General features: G+C 49.2%; 1 protein-coding gene across 2 annotated transcripts in view; it reads left to right on the top strand.

The window, feature by feature from the left end:
• cita (citron rho-interacting serine/threonine kinase a) overlaps nucleotides 1-19,148 on the top strand; it is a 73,197-nt gene extending 54,049 nt beyond the window's left edge. The window contains exons 30-49 of one of the 2 annotated variants that reach the window (XM_062553459.1): nucleotides 115-222; nucleotides 1,507-1,717; nucleotides 2,787-2,954; nucleotides 6,032-6,169; nucleotides 6,733-6,913; nucleotides 7,271-7,362; nucleotides 7,484-7,588; nucleotides 7,943-8,112; nucleotides 8,970-9,014; nucleotides 9,871-9,951; nucleotides 10,300-10,435; nucleotides 10,656-10,795; nucleotides 11,500-11,592; nucleotides 11,970-12,078; nucleotides 12,921-13,049; nucleotides 13,429-13,509; nucleotides 14,858-14,936; nucleotides 15,163-15,336; nucleotides 17,000-17,360; nucleotides 17,690-19,148. In XM_062553459.1, coding sequence (XP_062409443.1) covers nucleotides 115-222; nucleotides 1,507-1,717; nucleotides 2,787-2,954; nucleotides 6,032-6,169; nucleotides 6,733-6,913; nucleotides 7,271-7,362; nucleotides 7,484-7,588; nucleotides 7,943-8,112; nucleotides 8,970-9,014; nucleotides 9,871-9,951; nucleotides 10,300-10,435; nucleotides 10,656-10,795; nucleotides 11,500-11,592; nucleotides 11,970-12,078; nucleotides 12,921-13,049; nucleotides 13,429-13,509; nucleotides 14,858-14,936; nucleotides 15,163-15,336; nucleotides 17,000-17,360; nucleotides 17,690-17,713 — 2,625 coding nt within the window. In that variant the 3' untranslated portion in view covers nucleotides 17,714-19,148. The remainder of the gene's footprint in view (nucleotides 1-114; nucleotides 223-1,506; nucleotides 1,718-2,786; nucleotides 2,955-6,031; nucleotides 6,170-6,732; nucleotides 6,914-7,270; nucleotides 7,363-7,483; nucleotides 7,589-7,942; nucleotides 8,113-8,969; nucleotides 9,015-9,870; nucleotides 9,952-10,299; nucleotides 10,436-10,655; nucleotides 10,796-11,499; nucleotides 11,593-11,969; nucleotides 12,079-12,920; nucleotides 13,050-13,428; nucleotides 13,510-14,857; nucleotides 14,937-15,162; nucleotides 15,337-16,999; nucleotides 17,361-17,689) is intronic. The other variant, XM_062553460.1, reaches the window with a different exon arrangement.
• The last annotated feature ends 126 nt before the right edge of the window (nucleotides 19,149-19,274 follow it).

Genomic DNA, 19,274 nt, shown 5'->3' with positions numbered 1-19,274 from the left:
TTTTCTTTTGTTGGCTTCCTCTTTCACTCTGTGTTTACTACCACTCTCTCTCTCCCTCTCTCCCTCTCTCTCTCTCTCTCTCGCTCTCTCCGTTCTTTCCCGCTCTGTCTCCAGGCTGTGTACTCCCATGAGAAGGTCAAAATGGAGGGCACCATATCCCAGCAGACCAAACTCATTGACTTCCTGCAGGCCAAAATGGATCAACCCAGCAAGAAGAAGAAGGTTAGAGACACACACACACACACACACACACACACACACACACACACACACACTACATACATACATACATACATACATACATACATACTGTACATACATACATACATACACATACTGTACATACACATACATACACACACTCTCACACATTCACACAAACATGTACAGTATATAAAAACATGTATACACACACACACACACACACCCAGCAGCGATGACCCTGGGACGCTGCTTCATCTCGTTAAGGAGGTCCTTAACGATCAGTGCTGTCCGGTGGGCACCCATCTCCCAGCCCGCTCATGGAATCCATATCTAATTACGTGGCGGGCATATATCAGGCAGCGCGCGGTTTGAGAGGTGCCGTGCCGTGCCGTGCCGGTCCCGGTGCAGACGCAGCGCTTTCCAACGGCGAACGCTTCCGTGGGCGGGAGGTTCCGCCCCCCTCAAAGCGCTGCAGAGGGAGAACTGATTATGTTTAATGAGGGCTTTGGAACACCGGCGGGAATCACTCAAATCTCCAGTGCAATCAGGACGTCAGGCTCCATCTCTCTTGTAATCAAGGGCTGATCTCTTGCCGGAGATGAGCAGCATTACGCTTCCGCAGAGCTGCCTCTTCAACGTTCACAGCCCAATTTGTTTGGTTTGACCTTGTCCGCTAACCTCTTGAACCCAGATCACTGTGGGCAGTACTCTTGCTTGTGCCACAGTTGCCCCCATAAACTCAGATTGTTAAAGGGGTAGTTCGGAATTTTGGACATAGGACCTCATTTTCTGGTTAGCCAGTGTGATATTCAGTGGAGACCGTTTTCTACGCATTTCGTTCAGTCCTTCTAGTTGCAGAGTTTGTTGGTGCTAGGCTAGCGCCGGTCAATGGTACAGCATGTGCTAGCCTGCCACTAAAAACAGTCTTACTCGCTCCACAGTACACCCGAGGCAAATGAATTATAGCTCCAGACTCAAATGTATGAGATCAATGTAAGCGTCTGTGTTGATAGAATAATGTTAGAAACCCCTTTAATTGTTCCATTGACATTATACGACGCACTCCTGTTAAGTCCTTGTTGGGTTGTCTGTCCTGTCTCACTCTTGGCTGGCTGTTTAGGGGGGCATCTTCGGCCTGCCACTAAAAACAGTACACCCGAGGCAAATAAATGATCACGCCAGACTATCAATGTAAGCGTCTGTGTTGATAGAATAACCTCTTTAATTGTTCCATTGACATTACGACGCACTCATGTCCGTGTTGGGTTGTCTGTGGTGTCTCACTCTTGGCTGGCTGTTCAGGGGGGCATCTTCGGGCGGCGGCGCGAGGACATGGTGTGCCCCAACGGGAACGGCAACGGAGGCGCAGTAGGCGGCGCGCCCGTCCAGCCGGCCGTGCCCATGCAGTACGGCGACATGAAGGCGGCGCTGGACAAGGAGCGCGCGCGCTGCTCCGACCTGGAGGAGGCGCTGCAGAAGATGCGCATCGAGCTGCGCTCCCTACGCGAGGAGGGTGAGGCACGCCGCACGACACACACACACACACACACACACACACACACACACACACACACACACACACACACACACACACTGGCATTCATACACACACTGGCGCGCACACACTGCTACTCTCTCTCACACACACAAACACACACTCCAAAGTGTTCTCTTATCAAATTCAACTCCAGGATTTATAGAATATATTCGATTAGATGAAATTTTATTAGTCCCACATAAGGGCATTTTAGTGTTACAGCAACAACAGCAGACCACAAACAAGGAACAGACAGCCTAACACACAGCATCATTATATGTGTTGCTCAGCCTCCCCGAGAACAAAGGCTACTATTGTAAACAGTCTGTTGTCTCTCCATTATTAAGTAAAAACTCCTGTCCTGACTTCTCAAGGAATCCAGCGCTCATAAAAGTTCACATTGCGCTACATTCTTTGCAAATAATCTCCCAAATTAGCATTCGGTATTCAGTAGGAATATTTGGTTTCTAATTGGCAACAAATGCAGCAGGAGTCAAAAACAGGGACACCAGCAGGCATGAATGTCACTTATCTGCCCCAGTTTGGTGTTCTCTTAATGAATGTGCTGCCAAAAGTGACAGCGTTGACCACTTTGTGGGGAGAGCCACTCCCACCTCTGTGTGTGTGTGTGTGTGTGTGTTCTGTCTAGAGTTGACCTTTTTATTTGAGAGCGGGCTCCAGCAAGTTTGGATTTGATCAATGGTGCAGCAAGTGCGCCATGAGCACACACGCTTGTTAAAATCCTGAATCCTGGAGCCCGTGAGCCTGTGCTAGCACTGAGCTGATGAGTCACCTGTGCCCACGCACACACACACACACACTCACAGACATCTGCCTTCGAGCTCCAGGTCTCTGTGGATGAGCAGTAATTGGCAGTCTCGGTGTCTCCGAGGTAGGCTTTCTCGCGTCTCAGGGCTGTGAATGAGAGATCGTCTGCTTTCCCTCTCTCCTTCCCCCATCTCCTCTCTCTCTCACTCTCTCACCCTCTCTCTCTCCCTCTCTCCTCTCTCTCTCTCCCTCTCTCTCTCTCTCACCCCCCCCTCAGCGGCTCATTTCAAGGCCCAGGAGCACGGCGTGTGCCCCGCCACACCGGGCGCTGCCCGTCAGCAGATCATCATGTCGGCCATCGTCAAGTCCCCCGAGCACCAGCCCAACGCCAGCGGCCTGCTGGCACCCAGCTCCACGCGCCGCAAGGACCCCTCCACGCCCGAGGGTGAGTCACACCACACCCCACCTCACCCCACCTCACCTCACTACACCAGAGAGTGTTAAAGTGGAGTGAGAGGCGCAAACACAAAGGGGAGGGAGGGGCGAAATCCCCCTTGAAGCAGACCTAGAAAGTGACGTTAAATCTTGAACTGAACTGCTTGCCAATCTGACAGAGATCGATATCCCACTATGACGTCTTTGCGACACGCCTCTTTAAGCAGACAGGAACTGTTTGAATTTTGTTTCCATAGAGATGCATTATGTTGCTCTATCTTGTCAGTAATGAAGGATCTTTGGCTACTACACCACCCTGCGCCACACAACACCCCACCCAAACCAGTGTGTCCATTAAAAGTGGCAAGGAATGGCTCTCCCAATGGCAGACCTCTGGGATGCCTGTTAAGAGCCACAGCCCTTGTGTTATAAGGCTTGCGATGCCTAGATAGGAGTCTATGAGTGATGTCTATGCTGAGAATTCAAGTACCTTTATAGGCACATAAACAGGTGCTGCTCGGTTAAGTGATTTCAGATATAAATTTTATGAAGTCTTAACACCTTCACACAGTGTGGTGTAAGAAGTATATTGAGCATATAGGTAACAATAAATAGAGTATTTAAGGGCTCCAACCACCTTCCTACACTCATTATGTATTTTCGATTACACTCAGTGTCGTGAGGGAAAGGCTCCTTTGCAGGATGCGTCCTTCGAGTGCAGACTGCAGCTCCTCTGCCTCCTCAGTAGCCTCGTGAGTCCAGTCCTGAGGCCGTAGCGCAGGAGAGCGTAGCGAGTGGACAGACAGACAGGGAGTGTGTGCCGCGCGTGTTTGTGATGCTGGTGGCGTGAGCGGCCGCAGCGAAGCGTCCGATTGGAGAAGACGACGACGGGTTTGTCCTCGTCCGCTGCTGTGTCTGTCCTAAGTCGTAAGTCACCGGTGCGCTGGGTGGCAGGCGCCTTGTTCCGACAGCGCCATAAACTACGGCTGGAGAGAGGGGAGCGGGAGACGCATTAGACTCCACTCTCCTGTAACTCACCGGCCTTCAGCTCTCCCTCTCCATCTCTCAAGGTCTCACCTCTTCACACACACACACACACACACACACATTTGAGCAGGTGTGAAACCCAAACAAACACACAGTATATTCTTTCTCCTTGTTTCCCTCTTTTTCAAGCTGCATCACGTACTCTCCCTCTCTCTCTCTCCTTCACTCTCCCTCTCCTCCCTCCTCCCTCTCTTCCTCTATCTTTTGGGGTCTCTTGAGGTTTGATCAGTGTGCTGCGTGACAGCTTGACTGTTCCAGCAAATCTTCCTCTTCCTTTTGTCTTTCAAGTCCATTGTACCTCTGTGCGGTCCCATCACACGCTCTATCCCTCTCCCCCTCTCTCTCCCATTTTCTAATCTCTCTCTCTCTCTCTCTCTCTCTCATTTTCTCACTTTCTTTATCTCTCCCTCTCTCTTTCTCTCTTTATCTGCCCATCTCTGTGCCTGCTCCTCTCTCACTCCCTCCTCCCATCCCAACACGTTTATCTTTCTCTCTTTGTGCTCTTTACAGAGAAGAGGAGGGTCACTTTTGAAAGTAAGTTGTATAACCCACCCCCAAACACACCTCATCTCAACGCCACACACACACACACACACACACACCTCTGTAAGCACGGTTCCCACTCTGAGCCCACTCTTTGTGGTTGTCATGGAGACAGATTTATCACGCCTTGCACGGAGCCCTCTCCGGCGGCTCGCATGAGAGAGCCGCATGTCCAGGCGGCCGCGAGCAGCGAGCAGCGCTTTGATCGCTCTGATCCGCCACGGCCTCAGATCACCTGGCGTCGGGATGGCCCCTCCGCAGCAGTGGCGTGCCTCTCCCCTCAAAGATGCCCGATTGGAATATTGGAAGTGACACGTCCATTACGGGAAATCATTGGGCTAATTAATTACTCCTGAGTCCCCCGTCCCCCGTCCCCCCCGCAACTGCTTATTGATACCAATGCTGATTGGATTTTCTGGAAAATCATATTTAAAGTTTCCAAAGTTTATCCTCTTTAGTGCATAGTGGCATAAATCTGAAAGATCTCCATGATGCTAGAGGCCCTTCTCGTGTCTCTTAATCTCTTTTACACACACACACACACACACACACACACACACACACACACACACACACACACACACACACACACACACATACAAAATAAGTACAACACAAATGCATAGCAGCATGTCCTTATTCTGCCTCTGTGACTCTGCAGTGGCAGCTCGTGTTGGCCTTGTGGTGCATGCACCATAGTTGCATCTGACAGTGCTGGACCAGGATGAGATGGAGTGAATGGGGGGGATTGGGCGGCTCCGTGCCTTTAGACTGCCAGGCCATTGTCACGCTCTCAATGCTGCTTCAGTTACAGATTTGTGCTCTTTCAGTTGTGTGGCTGAATTATTTATTTATTTTTCTCCTGTCTGTGACTGGATGGCCTGCCTGAAGCGCGTGCACGCATGTGCACACACACACACACACACACACACACACACACACACACACACACATACTCTCAACTGCACACATATACACACACACACATACTCTCAACTGCGCACACACACACACACACACACACACACACACACACACACACACACTCAACTGCACACATGCCATGCGGAATGTTTTTTACGCCCATGTCTCTTCTTTTCTGTTTTGTTTGTGTGTCAGGAGAAGAATTGCTGTTGCCAGTTTCATTGCAATCGGCTTGTTAGGATTTGCATACATCTGAGGTGCCTGCGCTGCACTGTGCCTGCGCTGTGCTGTGCTCCTCGCCTGACTTGTATCTCATTAGCTGTTATGTCACGCAGTAGGAGGCTGAGGAGGGCGGCACGGCGCGGCGCTTCTGTCAGTCTGGACGAGCCTCAGGGCCGCTAGCTTAGCCGCCTCGGCCCCCAGGCATACACCCCCCAAACCCCCCCCCTCTCGCCGTGAGCACCGCGCTCCTGGACGAGTCTCCGGGGAAGAGATTTCTCATCGGCTTTTCTTTCTTTCCTGTTTGTCTCTTTCTCTTTCTCTTTCTCTTTCTCTGATCCCTCGCTCCTGCAGAGTACGGGCGGCGCGTGAAGGAGAGGATGCACCACAACATCCCGCACCGCTTCACCGTGGGGCTCAACATGCGCGCCGCCAAGTGCGCCGTGTGTCTGGACACCGTCCACTTCGGACGCCAGGCCGCCACCTGCCAGGGTAAAAGCACGCGCATGCACACACACACACACACACACACACACACACACACACACACACACACACACACATATTGGTGCATTGGCTCTCTCTTGAGAAATGCTTTCCTACAAGCATACATAAAAGTATGAGACCTGTTAGAGTAAGATATCCTACTCATTTGCCAATAGCCAGAAATTCGCTTTTCTTACATAATTTTGATGTACAATGTTCAGACGACTTTGCTAAATTATGCAATTAAATTATGTATTGAAAGTTTGATGTATGATGCTGTAACTATAGCTATGGGAAAAAAGTTCTTCCCCATTATCATCCCAATTTCCCTAGTGCTCAGAAATACCCCACAGACTAACCAACCATGTTGCTGAACATGTGTTTGTTTGGTCCATGTCTATGTCTTGTCCTTTTTTAACTTATTTGAAAGTTCTTACTGTTCTTTGAATACCTGCTGCATACCAAATTAGCTTTTTTTTAAAGGATAAATAAAGTAAACTTGAAACATCAGTTATGTCTCCGTGTGGCCCTCATCTGCTCTGCCCTCCTTCTGCCCCCTTCGCCCTCAGAGTGCAACGCGCTGTGCCACCCCAAGTGCTCGCCCTGCCTGCCCGCCACCTGTGGCCTGCCGCCCGAGTATGCCACCCACTTCAGCGAGGCGCTGTGCCGGGACAAGGCCAACTCGCCCGCCCTGCAGGTCAAGGAGGCCAGTGGGCACGTGCGGCTCGAGGGCTGGATGAAGCAGCCCAGGTGGGTACCGCAGTGGGCATCAGTGGGTACAGCAGTCGGCATCAGTGGGGCACAATCTGCTTGCCGTTCCGTAGAGGTCAACAGCCCAATTGCAGCGTGTGGCTTTGGGATGTGGATTGTCAGAGTTATGTAAATACATTATGTAATGCATGTAATCACTGGCAAATTGTGTGTGTGTGTGTGTGTGTGTGTGTGTGTGTGTGTGTGTGTGTGTGTGTGTGTGTGTGTGTGTGTGTGTGTGTGTGTGTGTGTGTGTGTGTGTGTGTGTGTGTGTGTGTGTGTGTGTGTGTGTGTGTGTGTGTGTGTGTGTGTGTGTGTGTGTGTGTGTGTGTGTGTCTCCATTCATGTGTCATGTAGGAACGGAAAGAGAGGCCAGCAGGGCTGGGAGACCAAGTATGTGGTTCTGGACGGGACCAAAGTGTCCATCTATGAGAGCGAGCCCAGAGATGGTAAACCCTCACTTTCACTACGCAACCTTTCGCAACGCAAGTTCTGCCAGCTGTTTGCAGTGTTACAAAACTTTGCTCTTTGTGCGTGTGTGTGTGTGTTTTGCTGATGTGTGCACCGCAGACTTGGTGAAGCCTCTGGAGGAGTTTGAGCTGTGTCTGCCTGATGGAGATGTGACTGTGCATGGAGCAGTGGGAGCTTCAGAGCTCATCAACACCGCCAAGTCAGGTACACCACACACTCACACACACACTCATGTCCTTATACCTCTCTTAACTGCATCAGATAAACAATCAAAGCTGCTTGATTTGTATTCAGGAGCTACAGCTGTCATTGTCCTTCTCATTCTGCTGCAGTAACAAAGCAATTATGCAGCAAGAATTCAAATGACTTGAGCACATAAACAAAAATGAGCTTGAAGTGCTTGGCAAATAACATTTGGATGTCTGTTTGTGTCTTTGGTTATGTTTGTGTGTGGGTGTGTGGTTCTCTCTCTCTCTCTCTCTCTCTCTCTCTATCTCTCTATCTCTCTCTCCCTCTGTGTGTGTGTGTGTGTGTGTGCGTGTGTGTGTGTTCACACAGATATTCCGTACGTGCTGAAGCTGGAGTCCCACCCCCACACCACCTGCTGGCCCGGTCAGTCTCTGTACTTCATGGCCCCCAGCTTCCCAGACAAGCAGCGCTGGGTGGCTGTCCTGGAGTCAGTGGTGGCCAGCAGCCGCGGCACCCGAGACAAGGCCGAGTCTGATGCGGTGAGTGAGGTGTGTGTGTGTGTGTGTGTGTGTGAGAGAGAGAGAGAGAGAGAGTGTTTGTGTGGTAGATGACAGTCACTTTTAAACAAGCGAAAAAGTACCGCGAAAAAGAAGTCCTCTAATTAAAACTCTGTTCTGCTTCAGTCACATTGTGTTCAAATAGCTCGCGGCACAAACAGATTTGAAAGTAGTGATTGTAGATCAGCCAGCATCAACTCAACTGACTCCTCATTAAAGAGTGGATCTGCTGCTCAGTAGGCAGGTAAAAAAACCCAGCTGTAGGTATCTCCCAACCTTCCCTCAGGGCCTCTCTCTGTAATTACCGGTAATAACAACACCGCAGAAATGATTCATGTTTTTGTGTTGCCGCTCATCCCCTGTAATTACGGCCAACGTGCGTCCGACTTCACACGTTCATCGAGGCCTCGCGCGTGAACTTTGAATTAATTACTTTATTGATATAAATGGAGGTGCCATCCCCAAACACTCCCACTGACCACCTCATTAGAATCACTAAAATGACCTTTCTTTGTGTGTGTGTATGTGTACAGTAAAAGCGAGACTGTTGGCTGCGGTTAATGATTTCTTTTTCCTCTTTTTCTCTCACTTTTTTCCTCCACGTTCTGTTCCTTTGCTGTCCTTGCATTTATTTTGATGTGTGTGTGTATCTGTCTGTGTGTGTGTCTGTGTGTGTTTGTATGTGCATGTGTGCTCAACTCACTGGAGTTTGTTTACCATCGTGTTTGTTTTTCTGTTTACCTGTGCATATGGCATCCCGTGGGGTACTGTGTGTGTGTGTGTGTGTGTGTCTGTGTGTGTATTTCCTTGATCCCATGGGCTTATGTTGTGTACTGTAGGCAGGTGCTGTTAAAAGGCAGAAGACACTTTCTCCACTGGTCCAGGTAAACAAGCCAGTCTGTTAGTACGAAGGGCTCCACACACACACACACACACACACACACACACACACACACACACACACACTCGTACGCACACACACACACACACACACACACACACACACACACACACTAGAACATATGCATGCATTTGTATGCATTACATTTCTGGATGGCTGGCCATGGACCTGGTGCCCGCTCCTTCATGGCGAGCGCCAGCACCATTGCTGTAGCTTTAGCTTCTCCTGCTTGTGGCTATTTGTCACCACCTGCCACCGCACACTGCATCAAACACACACACACACACACACACACACACACACACACACACACACACACACACTAACACTTGTGTGTTTACACACTCAGACACATGTGCACCGACAGTGACACACACACCCACTCACGCCTAAACTCACACAGACCCTTGGCTGTGCCCTACTGCCGTGTTGTGTGCCCGTGGCTTTGCGTGTGTACCAGTGCCATATCTGTGTATTGGAGGGATCACCACATGCCCAGGGGGCACAGGCTGAGAAATCCTCACCAGCCTGGTGCTGTTTGCTGCCGTTCCCTGCCGTGCCGCTCGGGTCGGGTCACACGGGCGTGTGGCTCTGCCCAAACCGCTGGCACGTTCCTGGCCGTGCGCCAGTGTGAGTGCCACCCGGCCACTGGCAGCTGCCCTGTGTCTTTGTGCTGCCTCTGTGTGTGTGTGACAGCAGGAATTAGGGTGAATTAGCGCACACTAAACTGCCCCCGTCTCACTGGGATTTTATTTCTCTTCTTTTCTTTTGTTCTCTTTTCTTTTGTTCTCTTTCTTTCTTTCTCTCTCTCTCTCCTCTGTTATTGTCTCCCTGGGTAGAAACTGCTGGGTAATTCTCTCCTGAAGCTGGAGGGAGATGACCGATTGGACATCAACTGCACCTTACCCCTCACCGACCAGGTACGACTCCTGTCTGAACAGTAAACTATGACCCTAGTGATGTCCCATATTGAACCGGGGTTGAATCTCCCAGTTTGCCACTCTGTGCTACGGCACTAGCAGAAGTTTCATTTCAAAACCTCATTTGAGGTTCATGGGCTGATGGAGAGTGTTGATTTTTCCAGGGATGCAAAGACATGGCTGCTATTATGTAGACGTCTCATGTTCATTTTCCTCTGTCGCCTCTGATTGCCTCCCCCTCTCACACACCCTCTCTTCTCCCCTCCATCACACCCTCTCTGCCTTGCCCTCTTTCTCTCTCTCTCCCTCTGTTTCTCTTTCCCTCCCTCTCTCCCTCCCCCTCTCTAGATTGTGATGGTGGGCTCTGAGGAGGGCCTGTATGCGCTGAATGTCATTAAGAACTCTCTGACCCACATCCCTGGACTGGCCTCAGTCTTCCAGATCCAGATCATCAAGGAGCTCGACAAACTGCTCATGATAACAGGTCTGCCACGCTCAAATACTCACACACTCAAACACACACACACACACACACACACACACACACACACACACACACACACATACACACACACACACACACACACACACACACATACACACATATACACATATACACAAGCACACTCTCACACTCTTTGCTAGTTTTATGAGTGTGCTTGATGGATGCTTGATCTGTCTCGCCGCTGCTGTATGTCCTCCAGGGGAGGAGAGGGCGCTGTGTCTGGTGGACATCAAGAAGGTGAAGCAGTCTCTGTCCCAGTCCCACCTGCCGGCCCAGCCGGACCTCTGCCCCTTCATCTTCGAGACAGTCAAAGGCTGCCACCTGTTCGCCTCGGGCAAGGTAAGCCCCCTCACTCCCACTGCCCCCCCTCTCATGCCAGTGCTGCAGCTGGGGCGCCACGCTGCGGGCATCATGCCAGGGCTGGTCAGGTTCAGTGGTTAAAGAGCAGATCAGGAGTGGCAGATCAGAAGCAGCGGTGCTGGTCAAAAGCCCTCTACATGGGTCCATGTCTTTATCAGGAGCTAAATTAGACCAATAGAAATACATCTCCCAAGGTGGTAGTTACAGTATGGCATCTGTGAAATGGAGTATACACATATGCATGCACTTGTATTGCCTTATAACTTTAGTAGACTGATGTTTTAAAGTGAGTTGGAATTGGCAGATGCTTTTATCCCAAGAGACCTCTTCATGGTTTGGCATGTTGGTGCAAGGACATGTCTAGATATATCACATTAATAGACTGAATGTATTGATAGTTAGACATGTTTGTGCATGAATATGTCTAGATACATTTCATTAGTTGACTGAATGTCTTGATGGTTTGGCATGTTTATGCAAGGACATGTCTAGATATATCACATTGATAGACTGAATGTATTGATAGTTAGACATGTTTGTGCATGAATATGTCTAGATACATTTTATTAGTTGACTGAATGTCTTGATGGTTTGGAATGTTTATGCATGAACATGTCTAGATACATTTTATTAGTTGACTGAGCGTATTGATGGTTGGGCATGTTTGTGCTTGTTGTGTCCAGATTGAGAACGGGCTCTGCATCTGTGCTGCCATGCCCAACAAGATCACCATCCTGCGCTACAACGACAACCTCGGCAAGTTCTGCATCCGCAAGGTGAGTCCGCTAACCAGGACGTCCCTCCCTCGTCTCATTTCCCAGTGCACACACACTCTCACACTCTCACACTCACACACACACACACACACACACACACTCACACACACACACACACACTCAGTCCTACCTGCCGAAGCCTCTCCCTCCATAGATGAGTCTGTCTTGTGCTGTGACGTGCTCCAGATGTCCAGCCCTGTGTGAGGGAGCCAGATTGATGAAGCTTTAGTGCTTTAGTGCTACGTGTCCGTCTACCTGCCTCTCTTGTCTCCAACACACTCATACTGATCTCACAGCCCATCATGTCTGTCTGTCTCACTCAGCACAGCACTCTCTTAACCTCTCTGTCTGTCTGTCTGTCTGTCTGTCTGTCTCAGGAGATTGAGACCTCAGAGCCTTGTAGTTGTATCCACTTTACCGGCTACAGCATCATCATCGGCACCAATAAGTTCTACGAGATCGAGATGAAGCAGTATGTGCTGGAGGGTAAGTATCCTACTATGTGTGTGTGTGTGTGTGCATATGCGTGCGTGTGTGTGTGTGCGCCTGTGTGTGTGCGCCTGTGTGTGTGTGCGCCTGTGTGTGTGTGCGCCTGTGTGTGTGCGCCTGTGTATGTGCGCCTGTGTGTGTGTGTGTGTGTGTGTATGCACGCGTGTGTGTGTGTTTCTGTTTGTATGTTAATGGAAGAGGACTCCTGTGAAGTGAACGATACAATAGTGTAAATGAATTGAAACTGCAGCTAAACTAAATGCTGAGTGTCACTGCGTTCGATGCCGGGCCCATTTGCATCCATTATTCAGAGTGTGAGCTTTTAAAACCCCTCATACAGTACAGTACAGTACAGCACGTCTGCTCTCTACGCCTGTCTGCCTGCCTCTGCAGCAGCTATTACACCTCAGTGTCATAGTCAAGTACATCAAACATTGGCTCTATTACAGCGCACTAGCGCTAGCATACTGTGTGTGTGTGGTGTGTGTGTGTGTGTGTGTGTGTGTGTGTGTGTGTGTGTGTGCGTGTGTGCGTGTGTGTTACATCCCACTGCTACGCTCCTCTCACCTCTTCCCCGCTCATTGACTGCCGTCAGGCGTGAGTGGAGTGATGAATATTGTGGGTGTCAGTCCTTGAGCGCTGTCGCTGTGAGCGCTCTCAACAGGCTTGATCGTCTCTGTTGACCGACCCTCTCTCTCTCTGTGTGTGTGTGTGCGTGTGCGTGCGTGTGTGTGTGTGTGTGTGTGTGCCTGTGTGCGTGTGCGTGTGCGTGTGCGTGTGCGTGTGCGCGTGTGTGTGTGTGTGTGTGTGTGTGTGTGTGTGTGTGTGTGTGTTGGCAGAGTTCCTGGATAAGAACGACGTGACGCTGGCCTCGGCCGTCTTCGCCGCCTCGTCCCACAGCTTCCCCATCTCCATCATCCAGGTGTCCTGCGCCCCGCAGAAGGACGAGTACCTGCTCTGCTTCCACGGTACGAGCTCACTCACACACTCACACATGCACTGTCACACACACACACATGCACACATTCTCACACAGAAGCACATACAGTACACACACACACACATACACACTGCTTCCATGGTACGAACACACACATTTTTTCATTCTCGCTCTGTTTCTTACTCTAACTATCTCACTTACACTCATATACACTCACACACACTCACTCTCTGTCACTCACTCACTCACTATCTCACTCATAATTACATGCATTATCATGAGCTGTGGCAGCAGTCCTGAGAGCCATCAGTAGTAATACAGCATGGTTGTGTTCAGTAGTACAGGATAGTTGTTTTCAGAAGCGTAGTCTGAGCTCCACTAATCAAGTGTGTGTGTTTTTTCTGCAGAGTTCGGTGTGTTTGTGGATGCTTACGGTCGCCGCAGCCGCAACGATGACATCAAATGGAGCCGCCTGCCTCTCAGTTTTGGTAATGAACAGTTAAACAGACTGCTCACGGTGAATCAGTATTTATGCAGTACACAGAGCTTATGATGGAAAGCTGATTAAAGTATTGATACTAGCTCTATGTTGATATTGACAGATATTAACAGTACGTGCTAGTCATTTATACATTACAGTAATTTCCTGTGTATAAGCCGCAGGGCAGTGTATTATGCAAGTTAAAAGACACTAAACCATATAAATGCCATATTACCTGTAACTGCCCTGTGTATTGACCTCATAGCTGAAGAATTTTTGTAGAATCAATGTATAAGCTGCGGCTATTAGTGGGGAAATTACGGGTATGCCTATTTCTACAGTTTTTTCCAGCATCTGTATTCCCAAAGCTTACATTTTAGGGATGGCGAAAACTACTAATTTTCTTGACCAACCACCGAGCCTCATTAGCCGGTTGAAACCGGTTAACCGATTCGTTTAAAATATTCTACGCTATTTGAAATAACAGCCACGCAATTTCGCAACTCTGTCGCATCTCTCTGTCCCCCGCTCACACACACAGCCCCGGCGGCAGCGCCGCACTTTCACTCACGTCACTTTTTTTAAAATCCCCTAGAGCGCGAAACATGAGTCCCGCAAACCAAGGAGCTTGTAAGTAAGTGGAGGACAAATGGCTCCTTCGTTTCGAAATGGTTTGGGTACAAGGTGATCGCGTTGCAAATAAAGGCGTTTGTCTAGCGTTAGAAGCTCATTTGAAACTGAAATTGCCGCAGGCTCACTTAAGAAAATGACAGCTCCGAGGAGACGCCGCGAGGAGACAGCTCCGAGGAGACGTTTGAGGAAGTAGGCCTACTAACGATAATAAAGAAAGATGATCATCATTACCTTATCTGTTACCATTGCTGACCCTTCCTGAAATGTAGATGTAATGTGTTTCCAAATCTAAGCCCATCTTATGCGGAAAGTTGCTGCAACACGATAAAAACCAATGGATAAAACGGGCACCTCCAGATTGCAAAAGACGCACCGGCCAAGGCATGCGCGCGAATGTTTTTATTGGTTTATTTAGTAGCCTTCAAGCAGGCGAGTTATTACAAATTGAGTGTGAGGGATAATTTGTTAACTTCACGCAAAAAAGACCTTGGAATGAGATGTCTAGCTGTAGTAGCGTTTAGTCCACTGTCTATAATAATAGCCTAATTTAGAGATCGTTTTTTTTTTTTTTTTTAACCGACTAGCGACAACTTTGATCGGCTAACGTGGATACGGTCAACCATCGGTCAAACAGTCACCGGTTAACATCCCTATTACATTTATGTCCGTTTGTCTGGCTGTGATTATGATCTAATGTGTTAACATGTTTTATCTCCATTCAGCTTACAGGGAGCCATACCTGTTTGTGACCTATTTCAACTCCTTGGATGTCATTGAAGTCCAGAGTCACTCAGCCCTGGGGTAAGAGCCTCATATCTCTCTCACTCTCTGTCTCTTTGTCTCTCTCTTTCTCTTTCTCTCTCTTTCATCTCTCTCTCTCTTTTTTTCCCTCTCTCTCTCCCTCTCTCTCCATCTCTTCCCCTCTCTCTCTCTCTCTCTCATAGACACACACACACACACACACACACACACACACACACACACACACACTTGTGCTCACACTCTTCTCTGTGTGTGTGTGTGTCAGGCCCCACTCCTACGCTCACCTGGACATCCCCAACCCGCGGCACCTGGGCCCGGCCATCTCGTCCGGCGCCGTCTACCTGGCCTCCTCCTATCAGAACAAGCTGCGCGTCATCTGCTGCAAGGGCAACCTGGCCCAGGAGAACGCCGAGCCCTCCAAGAACGGCTCCACACGCAGGTAACACACACTCACACTCACTCACTCACTCACTCACTATATCACTGTTTGACACACACACACACACACACACACACACACACACACACAGACACACACACACACACACACACACACAGACACAATATCACTGTTTGACACGCAGCATGAGGTGGAGTGGTTTGGGACACGGTGGGCTGTGTTGACAGGCACAGAGGTGAGGGACTACCAATCCTATCGATTCCGTTTTCTCTTTCCACTGCTCTTCATTAAGCACTAATCTGTTTGTGAAGAGAGCCCCAGTAACAGGGTGGTGTTGATGGTGTGGTTGGTGTTGATGGTGCCCTGGCAGACCGGGGTGAGTAGGGTTAGTGTGATGGTGACGGGCTTGAGACACTCACAGGTAGACACACACACAACGGGCTATTGGTGAGACCCCCCTCTGGCGTCTGAATTGGCTTTGTCTGTGGTTGTTTGGGTTGAACAGAATGTCACCGTGGTGTGTGTGTGTGTGTGTGTGTGTGTGTGTGTGTGTGTGTGTGTGTGTGTGTGTGTGTGTGTGTGTGTGTGTGTGTGTGTGTGTGTGTGTGTGTGTGTGTGTGTGTGTGTGTGTGTGTGTGTGTGTGTGTGTGTGTGTGTGTGTGTGTGTGTGTGTGTGTGTGTGTCTAACACCTGGGGCTACTGCTGGCTCAGGAGGCACCTGCGCGTGTCTGGCGGCCCTAAGGGACCGTGGCAGCGCTGTCAGTCTGTATCAGGGTGCTCAGCGGTGTGAGGGAGAGGCCGTTTAATATTGGTAAATAAAAAGCTGCCGTGACCAGACGCATTAACATCAGCATCTGTTCTTTGCAGGAGGAAGAGTGCCTTTTTCATTTGTGGCAAAGTGTAGAAGGGGGTGGGGAGGGTGACCGCGACCGAACAGGACTTCTTAATGTAAATATTCGTCATGGTTTTGTACATGGGTGGACTTTGAAGCTCTGAATAAAACACTGGTTATTTCCACTGCGTGTTCCTGGACTCCAGTCTGTTTTAGCTGCTGCAAGAGAGCCATCTGCTGTCAGCATCTATTAGTACATGACCTTCAGATGTATAACGTAATCAAGGCTTGTGTTGTACCTCCTGTTGTGAACATACAGATGTTGTATGCTGTTAAAACAGATCTTCATGTGATGTCATTCAGTGAGGAATTTATATTATTTTTTATATAATTTAACTGTATTTTTATGATGTCACTGAATAGTCTTGTGCAGAAGATTAGAAGAACTCGACTTTAAGTGGATATTGTTCATTGTTCTACTTTGCACTGTGTGCAATTTTTTACTAAATGGGAGGGAAAACTGTTTGTTTGTTGACATTTGTGTTCAGTGTATGAAGTCTGATCTGTATGAATTTGACCTAGTATGCGGTGCATAGGTGGGTGTAGTAGCTGGAGCATTAGTGTAAATCCTCTGGCTTGGCTGCCTGTGTGAGTTGGCCCCGACTGTTTGGGAGTGACCTTCGCATAAAGCTGTGAGCGTGGACAAAAGCGGTAGCAGTCCTCACCTCCGAGCTCAGAAGCACGGCGCCCGTGTCCCCAGCGCCACCACCAAACACCTGTACAGTGTGCGGCTGCATATGCACACGTTACCCAAGCGTTACCCAAACGTTACCCAAGCGTTACCCAAGCGTTCCTCGCTCTGCCCTCCAGCCCCAACAAGCGCGGTCCTCCCACCTACAGCGAGCACATCTCCAAGCGCCTGGCGGCCAGCCCTGCCATCCACGAGGGCCTGCACCCGCCGGGCACGCCGCACCGCTACCGCGAGGCGCGCACCGAGTTCCGCCACGACCACTCGCCGGCGCGCGGCGTCCTGGAGCGCGAGAAGTCGCCGGGCCGCGGCGCCGAGCTCAGGCTGGAGCGATCGCCGGGCCGCGGCATGGACCCGCGCATGGAGCGCTCGCCCGCCCGCATGGACGTGCGGCGCGAGAGGTCGCCCGGGCGCACGGCCTTCGAGGAGCGCCCGCGGCTGCACGCCCAGTCTGGCCGAGCGCCGCTCACCACCGTCAACAAGGTGACTCCTGTCTCTCAGTCACACACACCTACACCCACACTCACATTTAGAACTACTTTTCCAAATCCACGCTCACACACTTATACACACATTTACAACTGCTTTTTCAAATTCATGCTGACTTTGAGACACCTTAACACACACAATCACAACTGGGCTAAACCATACTATAGCGACAACCAGCATTTATAGGTCAAGCAAAAAACACGATCATCTGTAGTGCTAGCCTGTAAAATATAGCCTCCTGTGATAGATCACTTCCACTGTTAAAACGATCCTCATTGACATCTCTTTCTCTTTCTTTTCTTCTCTCCCTCTCTCTCTTGCAGGTATGGGACCAGTCATCAGTCTGAGTGACAGCACACCTACACCAATCAGAGGAGAGGGACACAACTTACGCACCACTGAAAACACTACTATACAAATGCCAAATCAGAAGAGTGAGACTGTCTGTAGATTTAACCCCACAGGGTAGCAGTCCAAACCCACAGCACAATATCTCCTTTGAAAGATCCCGTAACAAAAGCGAAGGCAAAACAGGAGGCTAACTTTGTTTTGCTTTTGGCCCAAAGTAGACACCTAATCCTCGGGCCGGTTACTTAAGTCATCCGGCGTCCCAAATCTGAAAGCAATTTATTCAGTGACATGAGAAGAAAAAGGGAATGAAGCAGCTCTGGTCCTCAGCTAGCTATCTCTGGGCGGGTTACTTTCCTCTCTGCCTCTCTCTCCCTCTTTCATCTCTTGTTTCTTCATCTCTTCTTTCTCTCTCTCTCTCTTCTCTCTCTCCCTCTCCTCTAATTCCTGACTGAGCTATTGCTTTGAATCTGGCTCTCTGCGCTACCCACAATCGTCAGCGGCAAATCCCCGCTGGCCTTTTTGGAAAGGAGAAACGAACTTTGTATAACTTCAGGATGTCATTTGACTGTACATACTCTAACTCAACTTTTTATAGAGACTCTAAGGGAATATCAGGCTGGTGAAGCCATAATAACTATTTTTGTTATGTAAAAGAGAAGAGATAAAAAAAAGTACACATGAGAAATCGTGTTTGTATCGTGCCCTCCTTGAATGTCGAAACGTAAATATAAACCACGTAAAATGTCCAAATGTTTGCTTCAAGTGGAACATTTTGCTTGGATGCCAGCAGGTTTATGCACTCATCCTGTACAAGTGACATAATGGCTTTTAAAAAAAAAAAAAATGAAACTTGAACATTTATATCATTTTTATTTTGCTACAGGCTCCCTTGACTGAGTTTTAACTTACTATCTATATATGTTTTTTTATTATTATTATGTTGATGTAAGAGAACAAAGATGTGGTCTGACTTAAGATTGTTAACTGTTAGACAAAAAGAGCTTGGAACAGTTTTGAGCGCGAGCCGTCGTCTCTCGGCGAGCTCCAGCATTCCGTCCTCTCGATTCGGGAGCCATGGTAACCGGTAAGCCTCAGGACCCCGCTCCTCTGAAAGTGCCGAAGTGCCACGTACCGCGACCGCCCCCGAAATCTAGTCGGCAAGTCCCCAGTACGCTTCACTCTTTGTAGCATGTAGACGGAACGGCTCTAGAGACACAAAAGGTTCCCCATCAGCCGTCCCTCCACCTTATTTTACGTTCCTTCTAACCACCTTATCCCACCTTTCTTCTATATGCACTTCCTCCATTGTGTTCTTAATAATGCCGATGTCTAACAACCGCTGACAAAATTGAGCTTTCCTTGTAGATTTTTGTTTTTTTAATTGTTCAAAAAGCATCAAACATGAGTACTATTAAAAGAATCTCTATTTCACTGGTCCTTGTGTGTGTTGTGTTGTTTGTTTGTTTGTTTACATACTGTACAGCTGTGTGAGTAGTGAGTCAGTGAATAGCACCTCCTTTCCCATACGGGAGAAAAGATCACACCTTCATAAACCCT

The sequence above is a fragment of the Sardina pilchardus genome, chromosome 14 (assembly GCF_963854185.1).
Source record: "Sardina pilchardus chromosome 14, fSarPil1.1, whole genome shotgun sequence".
NCBI classification, from domain to species: domain Eukaryota; kingdom Metazoa; phylum Chordata; class Actinopteri; order Clupeiformes; family Clupeidae; genus Sardina; species Sardina pilchardus.
The sequence above is the reverse complement of the archived record's forward strand: the minus strand, read 5'-3'. Positions and strand labels throughout refer to the sequence as shown.